Source organism: Drosophila kikkawai, chromosome 3L, assembly GCF_030179895.1.
Source record: "Drosophila kikkawai strain 14028-0561.14 chromosome 3L, DkikHiC1v2, whole genome shotgun sequence".
NCBI lineage: Eukaryota > Metazoa > Arthropoda > Insecta > Diptera > Drosophilidae > Drosophila > Drosophila kikkawai.
In genome coordinates this window covers 1,966,709-1,980,997 of record NC_091730.1, presented here as the reverse complement: position 1 = coordinate 1,980,997, position 14,289 = coordinate 1,966,709, and the positions used below count along the sequence as shown (strand labels likewise).

At 38.5% G+C, this 14,289-nt stretch overlaps 4 protein-coding genes across 5 annotated transcripts; 1 reads left to right on the top strand and 3 right to left on the bottom strand.

Moving 5' to 3' along the window:
• Positions 1-2,356: 2,356 nt before the first annotated feature.
• Positions 2,357-2,753, top strand: LOC108071621 (uncharacterized). Its single transcript, XM_017162401.2, has 2 exons — positions 2,357-2,453; positions 2,519-2,753. Exons 1-2 carry the CDS (start codon positions 2,420-2,422, stop codon positions 2,605-2,607), a joined length of 123 nt encoding a protein of 40 aa, XP_017017890.1. The 5' UTR covers positions 2,357-2,419; the 3' UTR covers positions 2,608-2,753.
• Positions 2,754-4,054: 1,301 nt separating this feature from the next.
• LOC108071612 (uncharacterized) lies at positions 4,055-4,920 on the bottom strand. The gene is made up of 2 exons (XM_017162394.3): positions 4,801-4,920; positions 4,055-4,732 (listed from the first exon to the last, which is right to left on the bottom strand). Exons 1-2 carry the CDS (start codon positions 4,859-4,861, stop codon positions 4,452-4,454), a joined length of 342 nt encoding a protein of 113 aa, XP_017017883.1. The 5' UTR covers positions 4,862-4,920; the 3' UTR covers positions 4,055-4,451.
• Positions 4,921-5,951: 1,031 nt separating this feature from the next.
• LOC108071610 (uncharacterized) lies at positions 5,952-7,180 on the bottom strand. 2 transcript variants are annotated; one of them, XM_017162392.3, is made up of 3 exons: positions 7,113-7,180; positions 6,886-7,056; positions 5,952-6,821 (listed from the first exon to the last, which is right to left on the bottom strand). In XM_017162392.3, exons 1-3 carry the CDS (start codon positions 7,144-7,146, stop codon positions 6,715-6,717), a joined length of 312 nt encoding a protein of 103 aa, XP_017017881.1. In that variant the 5' UTR covers positions 7,147-7,180; the 3' UTR covers positions 5,952-6,714. The 2 variants fall into 2 exon arrangements, with proteins under 2 accessions (XP_017017881.1, XP_017017882.1); XM_017162393.3 differs by having other exon boundaries at positions 6,886-7,053; positions 7,113-7,174.
• Positions 7,181-7,421: 241 nt separating this feature from the next.
• LOC138928487 (multidrug resistance protein homolog 65) lies at positions 7,422-13,809 on the bottom strand. Its single transcript, XM_070285578.1, has 9 exons — positions 13,074-13,809; positions 12,278-12,523; positions 12,043-12,214; positions 10,233-11,117; positions 9,325-10,169; positions 8,697-9,257; positions 8,257-8,641; positions 7,838-8,194; positions 7,422-7,766 (listed from the first exon to the last, which is right to left on the bottom strand). Exons 1-9 carry the CDS (start codon positions 13,379-13,381, stop codon positions 7,566-7,568), a joined length of 3,960 nt encoding a protein of 1,319 aa, XP_070141679.1. The 5' UTR covers positions 13,382-13,809; the 3' UTR covers positions 7,422-7,565.
• Between the last annotated feature and the right edge of the window lie 480 nt (positions 13,810-14,289).

Genomic DNA, 14,289 nt, shown 5'->3' with positions numbered 1-14,289 from the left:
ATTTTAGTTCGAAACGCAGTGAAAAACTCATTTCCGACTATATATATCATATATATTCTTGATCAGCATCAACAGCCGAATTGATCTAGGCATGTTTGAAGGAAAAATAAATTTTTAGATTTTTTTTAAATTTTATAAGGGGTTACATCGTTAAAATTCATTAAAATCTTAATTTTTTAATATTTCAAATTAAGTATGTATATTGTTAACCCTAATAAAAACTAACACAGAACAGCTTTCCGAATTAAAATTAAAGCATTTTTGGCTTAGTTATGATTGATTTTCAATTCGATAAAAATTGGATAAACAAACTTCGGTTTTTCGCAATGAGTTTCTTTTTTATTTTATTTTCCATACCTTTTTCTTCTTCTTATATTGTTCCTTTTATATATTATTATAAACTAACTAACAAAAAAGTTTCAAGAATTTACTAGCTATCACTGTTCAATAAGTAAAAAATCTATAAAATATCTACCACAACCTTAAATTATAACATTTCCCCATTTAAATAGAAACTTTACACAAATATTAAACTTGATAACTACCTCTCCTTCGTGCCAACAACTCTTTAATAGAAAAAGTGCTCACCCCTTCGTGCTGTCTAATTAGGAATTTAAAAACTAACTTATTTAAATGGTCTCCAATTACGGCCAAGTTATGGCCACGCTTCGTTTTACAAGAAGCGTTACAGTTTATTGAAATTGCCTCGCTGACTGTTTGGATAACCGTTATTAAATAGAAGTGCGCCAATAAATCGAAGGTGAAAAAATACTCCTCGATCTCGCTTACAACCAAACCCGCTGAGGCCTGACCAAAAAATATAAATAAATAAAAAAATAATTCATATAGAAGAGACAAAGGGGGCTCAGGGGAAACAACGTAACTTGCAGTTTGCGTTAAAAAACAAACCCACCATCGCCGAAAACTTGAAGTTTATTGCTATGGCGATTAAAAGAGCCAAATTGAGAAACAAGCTCAACACTATTGAAAATCACGATCACAGCTAAAAAATTGTGCAAAATTCATGACCAAAGCGCCGACTGCGCTGCCAACTTCTCTGTCAACAAATTGAGGCGATTTCTTGATTTCTTGACTTCTTGATTTTTTGATTTCTCGAATTTTTGGGGCTAACTGTGTTTGTCGTAGCGGGAAAACCTGTTTTCCTCGGCTCGCAATAACAGAAAAAATTGCATTGATAAAGACTGCCACGAGTGTCTGGTTCTGGTTCTTTTTATTTCTTATTTTATTTTATTTTCTAGGTTTTTTTGTGGCCCCAATCGCAGCCTCTCATGGCTGCATGTAAACGAGTTCTTATGACGTAACTCTCGAATCGCTCGCCCGTTAATCGTTTGTCTTGTTCTGCCACATTATGCAATGCACGCAAATGAACATTGCCGAAAAAAAAATTAATGGATTGTTTATGCACTAATGAAAAAATGAGGGGAAAAAATATCTAAAGATTGCAACATCGGCAAGAAGTTCTCGATTCAGCTGGGCCCACACGGTAGCTATGTACAGTGGGATGGAATCATTAAAAATCCATAATATATGACTGTATCTTGGAAGTAAGTTAGGGTAAAAATAATAATTTCTTCAATTAGTAGAAAGTATAGATAAAACCGTATTGAAATTCATGTGTCGTTACGCATCTTTTTCATAAGCAGATGGTTTTTCAACAGATTAAGTTTGCTAGATTATGTCTACTGTTGATGCCGGTCAAGTTATAAATACTTTATTCAATGGAACTCTAAAATTTTATAACCATTTAACTATTACAAAATACATACTAAAAGAAAATTTTAGTACCTTCAGCAAGAGTATAATCATAAAGCTAAAGCTTCAGTTTTTTTCTGTTTTAAGCCAGGCGAAAAATAATTCACAGAACCAGATGCTTCGGGGGATAATTGACACCTACTTGCTAAAAATAATATAGTGCGAACTAGTTAAAAAAAAAATAAACAAATAGTAGCAATTGCAGCATCAGCAAGAAGTTTTTTAAGTGAAGAAAAACACTGAGAAAATACACTCCTAAAGTTATACTTAAGAACTTCTTAAAATAATTATTTGAATTATATTCAGATAAATAAATATTGTTAATTTAAAAATATTTTCACAGTGTGATAAACTCCTTAGCGTATTCCAAACCAATTCCACTGTTTCTTTTTACGTTTAAAACATTTCAATTTCCCTCTTAGTGCTAATTAACCCATTAAAACCTAATGCCTCTCTAAGTGGCTTGGCCTTTGGCACAATCATTTAATCATTTGCCCCACTGTGCCTCAGCAGGCGTCGCAGCAGCAGCTGCCTGGCTGCCGCTCACCAAACGTTTTCACTTATTCGCGATTGCAGGCCCGGATCGGCGTTCAATTTGGTTCTAAGTCTCGGCGCGTGTGCATGGACGCAGTCTAAAGTCTACACCATGGTGCTGCTGCGAGTGATCAAGTATCTAGTGGGTTAGTGCGAGAGTGATCTGTGCAGTTTTCGGTTGCTCTAACATCACTATCTTCCTTTATTGAAGGCTGCGTGGTGCGGGCCTGCCATGAGTTGTCCCAGAATATGAATTCGCTGAACAAAATGTTCAAGTACCATTTGCTGGAGGTCAGCTAGAGAGAGAGAGCCCAGGAAGCTGAAAGATCTATAAAGAGAGAGAGAGACAAGCCCATAAAAGTCAACCCATTGAAATTTTGTATATAAAATCGAGCGAGTTCGTTGCTCGAGTCTTTTGTTTATGTGATCAAATAAAATGTTTTTTAAAACCCACACAAAACATCTAAAAACACACACCTGGTATTCGCAATAACGGGCTTGGTTGTAGAATGGCAACGGTGACCTTGAGGTAGAGTATTAATTGAAACAGAAGAAACCCAGAGAAGTAGATAAATTGGAAGGATTCCGAGGAAAGATTATACAGGAAGCTGTGCCAAGTTCGTGTCCTGAGTCTTTTGTTTTAGAATCTAGATCTGCTTATACACATTTTTGATTAAGAAATATGCAAAATATATATACAAGACTCACCCAAATGTAAACATTCTATTTAAATAAATTTGTTTGTAAATTAAATCGAATGCCAACTCTAACCTTGGTTGGATTTTTGCGCAACCCTTTGCCCAAAAAGAAATCCACGTGTGAATGGCATTCAATTACAAGTTAATTCATTCGCGTGGAACTGGCCATAACCAAGCCAACTTGTTCTAGAGAACTACTACACGCTAAAGTTAAATATTTCAGTTGGAGTTTCCCCTGAAAAAGAAATCCCACTAGCAGTCGGAGACAGCTGAAGGCATCTCGTTATGACAAATAAGCCAATATTTACAATTAAAGCCGGTCAAACAATGCACAAACAAGTTTGCACACAAAAAGAAAATAAATAAACAAAAAACTAAAACAAAAAGCTTGAAAAAAGCATCAAATTAGCATTCGCTGTCTCTCGAATTTTGTGTCGTCATACATAAGCGTCTTAAAAAAGAGGAGAGAAAAACATTGAATTTCTCGAATTAAGTAGCCAAAAAATCCCCGACATCATTAGAGGGCTTGGTCCGATAGAGACGTCATTCCTTTTACGCTCAACACCTCCTCCGCCACTCATTCATTGATTTGATTAATTTCCGTTCTCACAATTTGTTGGGCCAGCGATTAATATTATACATCTTCATTACAAAGGTGGGTCAAGTCCAATATCCAGTTAGAAGACAGACGTCACCGATGGAAGCTTTGGGCTTAATTTGTATGGGAAACAGGTGCTTTGTCTTATATTGTGACGTCTTTATTTCCCTTAAAATATCTCTTTTTGTTAAGTTTATGTGCTAAAAATATCACATCTTGTCTGGTCAGGCAGACAGACAGAGAGGTAGGCGGGGCAAAAGTATAAATTTCGATTTTTTAAGTTAAGGGGCTGAGACTTCAGTCTTGTTTTGGCTTTTGCGGAATTAAAACCTGTCTTAGTTCGGAAAAAGAAAATTTTAAAAGTGATAAATGGGTGCTAATTTTGTTTATTTTAGGGATGGTTTTTGGAAAATGATTTATAATATTAAAGAAAACTAGAATTAATGAAATGTTTATAAAAGTTGAGAGTTATCAGTGTTTATTATAACTTTTTAATTTGCAAAATTGTCTACTAAGAGTATTTACAATTTTTAAATTGTTTAAACGATGTGTAAAGTGTTATTTATATGTAATTTAAAATTTGTATTTACAAATCTGAACATTCTCTTATTTTAAATACATACACCTAAATATATAGTCCTTCCTTAATATTCGCTTGTTTTAAATACATCTTTTTAAAATATCTACTCCTTTCAAAATCATGTTCATAGAGGTTTTATACATATGTTTTAATTAAGTTTTAATAAAATAAAATGTAATATTTTATTTACAACTAAAAAACAATTGGCAATAGGAATCACGAGACTTTGGCTTAGAATAGAAATCTGCAATAAAATCCAAAATATTCCTTATTGATCCCTGACCATGGATCGTCCCAAGTTGATGACACTGCTGACAAAGCCCAGCATCGAGGTGATCATGGAGTGGGCATGCTTGGAGCTCTCCGTGGACTCTGCCTTGTCACTTCTACTGGGCCTGATCACCTGCCTCCGACTTCCCGACGGGGTTTCGCCACTGCTGAAGAGTCTTTCCCATCTGCGAATGGGCTTACGGAACCACTCCTCACCGCTGACCTCGTTAAGGCGATCATCATCCTCCCGGAAGAGTTTATCCAAGGGTCCAGCGAAGACTTTATAACGGAACAGAATATGTTAAGGTTTAATAAGGGATTTAAACCCGATGATTTCCTTGACTTACCTGTCTGCATGAGCACACATCCGACGAGGAACAGAGTAATCATCTTGCTTGCTAAGGTCATGGCGCCTGCTAAACTTGAGAGCGAAAAAAAAGATAAACCAGATCGACCTTATAGACCAGAAATCGGAGAGATAACTGAGTGAATCGGATGCCACAGACCGACTTTATAGTCGAGTCGCCCCAACGATTATACGTGATGGAATGGAAAGTATACAAGCGCACGTATCACTTAAGAAGTGATTGCTTTTATTTCATGCTAAAACTTAGAACTACATAGCCATAACCATAATGAACATGCCACATGAAGAGTTCAATTTTTTTTTTGTTCGTAGAATTTAACTAGGTCTACTGGGGTCACACAGGTTGTAGGCTATATCCCTTTCGGCATCGGCCAATCGCTCGTCGGCCACAGCTGGAAGTTTGTTATATAGCTTCTCACGTTCCATTTGTGTCAGCTGGCAAGGTGGCCTCCTGGCCATCGACGGCATGCTGGTGCTCCAACTGAGGGCTGCAATGGGTAATTAGATTATCCAAATGATCTTATTAGAACTATTAACTCTCTTCACTAACCACAGATGAGGATCAGACTGAGCAGATAGAACTTGAGCGAGGCACTACTCATGGTTATGATGGGCATTAACTGACAGCCGGCATACGGATGGCTCCACTTTTTATATATGACCGGAGCTCTCCGCCGATTGGCTTTGGTGGAGGAGTCCAATGGCGACCACGGAGCTGGCGCCGCAGCTGGAGATTATGCAAAGCAATCCTCCCAAAAATAACACAAAAAGATCGGCATCGGTGAATAAAAGGCTCGAGGCGTCGTTCTGTCTCATTGAGTGAGAAAAAACGCCGGCGGCGGCGGCCATCGGGTCGTCTCTCCTACCGGTCTTTGACGTATTCGTTTTTGGTCTGGCACGTGAACAGCTCGCCGCGCGCATTGATTGATTTTTTTCTTTTCTTTTTTTTTATTTTCTTTACTATTAATATGCTACCTAATTAATTTACACATTTGTAAATCGGCAAAAGGCGTCATGAGTGACAACTCGGACTCGTGGCCAAAGAAGAGCGTTTAGGAAGCGTTTCATTCCTCTAAATTTATGGAAAAAGTCAATGTAGGAGAGGGTTCCCCTTAATTATAACTTGTCATGTGAGATTTATTTATTTATTTATTAATGTGACTAATTATTTATTTAAGACCAAGGGCTGCTTCTGGTCTTGGTTTGGGGTCTATTTTGGGGGCTGGAACATGCTTTTGAGGGTTCTTTTTAATGGATGGAAAAAGCCCAAAGAGGGGACTTTACTTTCGATTATGATTAGGAATATAATTAAGAGTTCAACAATTATTAAACATTTTATATTAAATATATATTTAAATATATATTTTCCTTAACCAAAAATCGCTGATACGCTTTTACATTTGGACTTGAACTGTCTTATTTAGTTTTTAGCTTCATTCAAAACACACAATGCTTTTCGAAGGACACTCTGTCGGAATTGTACTTTTACCTTAAGGAGTGCTAATTAACTAAATAAATAACAATTTTGTACAATTACAACAGAGTATGCAAAAAATATGCAAAAGTTTGCATTTCCTTAAAAATAAGAGGTGACAAAAATAAATATTGAGGTATAAGGTACTCTCTTAAATTAAAAATTACAAATAACTGAAGTGTAAACATGTTTTCCCTTTATATATTTACATTTTTAAACAGTATTTATTTAAGAATAAGCTTGGCTAAAGGCATTTGTTATAGCAAATTGACTAGGTTATGCTCTTTAAAGACTTATTAGCTTAACTCCTTAAGTCTTAGGTAGTAAAAGGTATTACAAAAATGTATAATTATAAGCGTAATATTTATATCTTCTCCGTTGCTTAAAGATTTACTTAATTGCTTATTTTAACAACTTAATTTAATCATCTTCATGGCCAAAGAAAATGGTCCAACGCTCATAGGTGGGTGACTTTTCACAGAAATATGCCTCCATTGAGCAATAAAGATCACTAAAGTCCTTGAACTCTATAATTTTAGTTAATAAATTAATGTTTATTTATTAATATTTAAGTAACTTTAAAATATTTACCTTTTCCTTGATTACAAGCTGCTATATCCAGATGACACCTTGAGGCATATTTCCGAATGCAACCCATATCCTCATCCAAACCACAAATGGCACTTTCCTCGTCCACTTTTGCACAATCCTTTTCCAAAGGGCAGGATTTTGGGGGAATATTGGCTCCAAAAGCTAAGACTGCTTTAAAAAAAAATCAATTTTCTGGGGTTATATCTTTAGGCACTTGAATTACTTACCCAAAAAAAACAAGACAAAGATTAAGACCCTCATTGTTAGGGACTAATGTGAACCAACTGCCGTGAAATCGAAAAGCGCAATGCAGTAGCGTATTAATATTTATATAGACTAACCAAATCTTATCAAGCCTATCTTATCCAGAGTTTGGAGAACAAAGACAAACAATTGGGTGAGGGAAGAGCTTTTTCTGAAAGGAAAATTAGAGATTAGATTTAAGGTAATTAATTGTTTAAATAATTTATTAATATTAAGTCGAATAAAACCAGTTACTCCCATTATTATAAATAAATTTCTACACTGTTTTACTCTTAATAAATCATTCATTCGCTTTATCTTTATTTATCGTCTACTCCTAACACTTTTATTGCTTATGGCCAGAGTGGTTTTGGTTTGCGTCTCAACTATTAGCTAACAAATTTTAAAATTTACTGCCTATTTCTGGGCTTGGAATCTTAGGAGGCCTTCGTCTGGCTGCGATACAGCTTGGAGTAAATGCCATTCTTGGCCAGCAGCTGCGAGTGAGTGCCCTGCTCCATTATCTTGCCGGCTTGAACTACACAAATCACATTGGCATTCTGAATGGTGGACAGTCGATGGGCTATGACAATGCAAGTGCGACCTGAACATGCCGAGTCCAGGGCTTGTTGGACCACCTAAAAGATAAAGAAAATATATTTATTAAATATAATTAATTATAAAATTAAAAGAAGAGTGTATAACCCACCCTTTCACTTTGGAAATCCAGCGCTGAGGTGGCTTCATCTAGCAACAGGATCTTGGGATTCCTCACCATTGCCCTGGCAATGGCTATGCGTTGTTTCTGACCCCCAGACAGCTGGGTTCCCTTGGAGCCCAAGACCGTCTCATATTGGGCTGGCAAGGACATGATGAACTCGTGGGCATTGGCCATTTTGGCTGCTTCAATGATTTGCTGCATGGGCACCTTGCGTGAGGTGTCACCATAGCCTATATTATCCGCTATGCTCTTCTCAAAGAGGGAAGGTTCTTGGGACACAATGCCCAGGCGACGACGCAGGGTTTTCAGGTCCATATCATGGTGGATACTCTCCTGATCGATGAGCTATAAAGAACGAAAAATATAATAAAGTATCTAGTATAAAGTAACGTTAAGATCCTTCTTACTATCTTCCCCTCATCAGGATCGTAGTACCGCATCAACAGCTGCACACAGGTGGATTTACCAGAACCCGAGGCACCCACCAGGGCCACTGTCTGACCCTGAGTGATGTCCAGATTAAAGTTTTGCAGGACCTTCAGATGAGGCCGCGAAGGATAGGCAAAGTTCAGTCCCCTATAGCTGACTCCCTGCTGGACAACATTGGTCTTGTAGGCAGCAGTTCCATTGCCATTCTGTTGAATCTCAAGGGTTTCCGGAGACTGGATCTGTGGCTTGCGATCTATGATCTCGTACATGCGATTGGCTGAAAGAAGAGCAGCATTGAAGGCGGGCGTAAAGGCCAGGGATTGGGCCAGTATAAAGAGGCCATAAAGCATAGTGTTGGATATCCTGAAAAGTAATATATATTAAATAATTTATAGAATTAAAATCTCGGTTGACCCACTTCATAATGGCCTCAAATTTGATATTGCCATCGGCACACATGTGTCCTCCATAAGTCAGGGTCACCGCATAGCCAAAAAACATCAAAGACTTTCCCAGGGAATTCACCAGACCCCGCCATTTGAGTCGGTTTAAGATCTGCACTCGATAACGCTCCACCTCTTGGTCATAAATCTTAATCAGTGCCTCTTCCCTGCGGAGTCCAGCCACTGTCCTTATTTGGGTTATGGTTTCAGTGGCTATGCGACTGGTCTCCTCCAGCACCGCCTTCTCTTTCAAAGCAGATTTCTCACCAAATCTCGCCTCGAAAACTATGGAGGCAATCATGAAGGGCGAGGTGCTTAGGCAGATTAGAGCCAGTTCCCAGGAATAGGGAAAGGCAATGGAAATACTGCAGATAAAGTTGGTGAAGGCCTGGATGATGTTGCTCAGGGGAAAGCCTATGGCGCCCTGGACACTGGCTGCATCCCCCGAGAGTCGGGCCGAAAGAGCTCCTATGCTGTTGTCCTTGCGATCAAACCAGCCCATCTCCTGGTGCATTATGCAGCTGAAGGTCTTGGAGCTTTGGAAATATATATTAAATATAAATTTCTACGAAAAGAAACTTAATAAAACTCCCCCTGACTCACCGCATTCTCATGGTCAACCAGACTCCCGCGAGATTAAAGAAGAAAGTCTGAATAAAGCACACCACCCCCGCGGCCACACCTATTACCAAGGAAATAATGGCCATGGAGGCGCTCTGGTCGAGTACCTCTTCATCCGTGGGCTTGGCCAGCGATCCATACAACTCAGCCAAGACGATAGAGAACACCGGCATGGTCACTCCATAAATTCCAGCACAAATGGCGCCAATGATGAGAAAACTCCACTCGGGTCGCGCCCAACCCAAAATGCGGAAGAAGGTGCGTAAATAATTTCCAGGAGGACTCTCCTCAAACTCCTCCTCCACCGTGGTGGTGGGCTTGACCAGGCCATTAATGTTCTTCATCTGGAACTCGGCATTCTTCTCCAGCGAAACAATGGAGTTGCGGGTGGTGCCCAAATGGAAACCTTCCACTTCGTAGGAAAGCTTTCGCTCCTTGGCCTCGGCAACCTCCTCCAGCTCGTTGAGTAACTCCTCGGCAGAGTCATCGTAAGAGTGAACGTTGACCATTTTGTGATAGAAACCACCCAGCTTCATTAGCTCCTCATGGCTGCCCTGCTCCACGGCCTTGCCATTGTCAATATAGACAATGCGGTGGGCATGTCTGATGGCGGAGAGGCGATGGGAGACCACCAGGGTGGTCCTGCCCTTGCAGGCCTTGTCCAGGGCGGCTTGGACCAACTTCTCAGAGTGATAATCCAAGGCAGAGGTGGCCTCGTCCAGCAGCAGGATCTTGGGCTGCTGGATGAGAGCCCTGGCAATGGCTATACGCTGGCGTTGTCCACCAGACAATTGAACGCCCTTCTCACTGATGTCAGTTTCATAGCCCTGGGAGATAGATAACGTTTAATTTAATTTAATATTTAATTAATAATAATTATAAGTAATGACCTTGTGTAAAGCTATGATAAAATCATGAGCATTGGCTGCCTTGGCCGAGTCCTCGACTTCCTTCTGCGTGGCCTCTGGCTTTCCATGGCGGATATTCTCCCCGATAGTTCCCTGGAAGAGCACTGGCTCCTGGCCCACCACAGCTATGTTCGATCTCAACCAATTGAGGTTATACTTCCGCACATCTTCGCCATCCAATAGAACCTGACCGAAGACCGGGTCATAGAAGCGCTGCAGCAACTGAATGCAGGTGGACTTTCCACAGCCCGAAGGACCCACCAAGGCCACCGTTTGACCCTCCTCCACCACCACATTGAGACCCCTTAGGACAATCACATCCTCCCGGGCGGGATAGCGAAAGAAGACATCTCGAAACTCGACAGTGCCCTTGAGGCCCATGTTCAGGATTTTTCCAGCCTTGGACAGGGGATCAATGAGCGATCGGCGATCTATCACCTCCAAGATGGCCGAAGCCGATCCCCTGGCCATGGCGAAGGTCTCAAGGAAGGGAGATGTCCTGGAGATCTGATTGGCACTCACTATAATGCCGGAAATGACGATCATCACCACCGCTGGGGTGTATTCCCGCTCGTTTATTGGAATGCTGGGATCTCTGTAGTACAGGATCAGATTGGCACCATACCAGAAGGCCCCAGCTCCTGTGATGAACAACATGGCCTTCATTACCGTGTCACTGAGGCCTGAGAAGACGCCCTTCCATTTTCCTGCTTTCAGGGCGGGTTTTAGGAGCGTGTCGTATCTCACGGATTCAGTGTGTTCACCGCCAAAGGCCACCACCGTGCGTATGGCTCCGATCACCTCCTCCACCACCGAACTGGCCCGGACATAGGAACTCTGCTCTTTGGCGGTGAGCTTGCCTTGGTACTGGGGAAAAAAGGGTAAAAGAGGGAAGAAATTAATGAATTAATTTAATATTAATAAATTAAAGTTAGTTTATTGAAATTAAAAATGGAAATTAAATCAACGATTTGTTGTTAAATGTTTGTATAGCAATTTTTCCATAGTATAGAAACATTTTAACAATTGATGTTCTATATTCTTATAATTTCTTTCATATATAAATACACAAATAAATATTTTTAAACATTTTTAAACACCTTTAAAAAGCTCTGAAATAATAGTCAAAGCCACAGATAAATTGCTCTTTAATTAGAGAGGGTCAGAGGTCACATAGAACTCTTCAAGCTAAAGTTATTTAATTTAAATAGCAACAAATTAACCTTTGATATATATTTTATTTGGCATTCTAGCCACTTTAAAAAACGTTTGAAGCAAATTAAATAAAAAAAGAAACTGTAATCATATAAGGTTCAACTTAATGAAATTTAATGTATGACTTTCTATTCACATATTTGTTATTAAATGATAAAATAAGACAGTTTAAAGAAAAAATACGAAATAAAAAGCCAAATTATAAAACATTTTATATATTCTTAAGCATTCATTATTAAAATAGGAAATTCAAAATCTTGTAAATAAAAGCTTAAATTCATTTTGGTAAATGCAGGTATTTCTTTTTTCAGAGAACATTTTCTCACAATTACTCTCAGGGCAAAACATTTGTGAAAATATATGTTTTGTCTGTAGGTACTTGTGTTATTTTTAGAAAACTATTTTTGAATTTTCAGTTGAACGCATTTTCAAGATCACTTCAAGCTGGCAAGAGAGCGTAAACAAATTCTATGAGTTTTAACTAGAAAATAAGCTATAATTTTATATTTCTTATTTGAAATTAGTAAATAAATTCTCAAATAATAAAATAATATTTTAATATATAAAATATACTTACATGCGCCACTACTGAGTTGACAACCAATGTCAAAGGTATATAAAACACAATTGCCAGAGCCAGTTTCCAGCCATAAATAAAGGACAGCACCACACTAATGACGACCTCGCACATAATCTCCACATAATGACCCAGATTCTCGGCTATGCCACTGCGCACCTTCTCCATATTACTAAGGGAAGATAAATTAATTTTTATATATTTTATTTTCTGATATTTTTAATATTGTACTCACTCTGTAATGCGCACAGCGAAATTCTGATCCTTGGCCATATCATGCCAGCCGATCTCCTGCCTCAAGGTGGCCTTGAAGAACTCCCTGCGCATCTTGACAGTGAGTCTCAGGGCCAACCTGTTGAAGGCATCCACATAGTACATTCCAGAAAAGAGCATCAGCAGAGTATTCAGGGTCATGAGGATGCCAAAGGATACACTATCCTTGCGCAGCTCCTGCATGTTCTCCTCGTAAGAGGCATTTGTGCTGGGGATTAAGGAATATTAAAAATTACTAATATAATAAGACATTTAATTTAAAAGAAATGTATATAATTTATAAAGTAATTACTTAGTTAACAAAGTAAACTAACTATTTGTGAATTTAAGAGTGACTAATTCAAAGCCAGAACTTTTTTTTAGGGGCAATATTTACCGCCACATCCTGAAGTAAGTTGTTTTTAGACTTTAAAGCCTTTGTTTATTTATTTTTTCTTTGTGAAAGAATCTTTTTATTGTGTTAATTTAACAAAGAAAAGGTTTTATGTACAAAAATAAAAAACCCTTTTGAATCATTCTTTCTCTTTGTTGATTTTTACGAAATAAAACGTATTGCTAATCAAATGACTCTTAATGAGACTCTCAATATAATTTGTGGTAAATAAATAGTTTAAATTCCTTTACAAATTTACCAAATAAATAAATGTTTAAGATTCTCAAAAGAGTAATGCAAATAAATTCATTTTATTTTGACTTTTTTTAGTTTTAAATTCTTAAAAATAATCTTAAAAATAATTCCTAATAACTTCACTACTCACAGTATTTTTCCTCCGCCAAAGAGTGGCAATCCTATGGTACCCGAACTGGTGCCCTGTCCCAGGGTCCTGTCTATAAACATGGCCACCAGTTCGCTGTAGACCACAATGGCAATGGGATAGACCAGGGACTGTAGCAAAGCTGCCACCAAACCGGAAAGCAGCAACATATAATCCCAGCCATCGGTATATCGAAAGAGTTCCTTGTAGCTAATCATAGGCTGAGCCTTCTCCTTGGTCTTGTCCTTTTTCGGCGAAGAGGATGGATCGGTCTCCGTCTCCGCGGGGTTGTCATCGCCGAGCGATGGCATTATTTATGATTTTGTCACAAACTATCTCTCGCCTATAGATATTTATTTATTTCCTTTTTTATTTAGATGATAGTCAAACTCATTGACCGGCGGGGTCAATTAATAGTTAAGAAAATGCACGCGAAGCCAAACCAAAAATCGAAACGCCCGCAGTTCGTTTGCACTCGATGAAGCGATGGTCCCCGAATGGATTCTTGCAACTCCGACTCCGACTCTGGCTCTGGCTCTGGCTCTGGCTCTGGCTAATTAACTCCACTCACACTCCCTCCCCGGCTTTGATCTGACTGGAATCTTCTTATTATATATATTTTTTTTTCTTTCTCTTTAAGCCTTTTAATTGTTTTGCATTCCCGAACGAGCTGGCGGACGACGAGCGTTCCGGAGAAATGTTTTTCGCGCTGCGCGGCTGTTCCGTTCCGTTGGGAGTGCAGAAGGCGACTGGCGCGTCTGGCGGCGATGGCGTCAGTTTTCTACAAATTCAGTTTCTATTAAAGTTCAAATAGACTCTCAGATGGATGGTGGCTTATTAATATCAATTGAATTGATTTTACTCAAGGTTCTCCCTCAACATGACTTGAGGAAAATCGTAGAACCCATTTCTTCCAGCAGCACACCTTGCTGCAACAGTGTTGGCAATAGGAAATTGAAGAAAAAAATAAGGAAAAAGGGTTAATAATAAGAAAAGGATCAAGTTGGAATAATTAGTAGAGTATTTTTATTTAATTAGGATTATTTTTTATATCTTATATTTTTAAATTTGATATTGACAAGATAAACATTTCAGAAAAAAAAACCTAAAAAAGCGTAAAGTTGTAAATATTTTTATTTTTGGCATTATAAAGTGTTTTATATATATTTAAAAAAATATATATTTCCATATCTTTATTCCATATATAACCATAGAATTC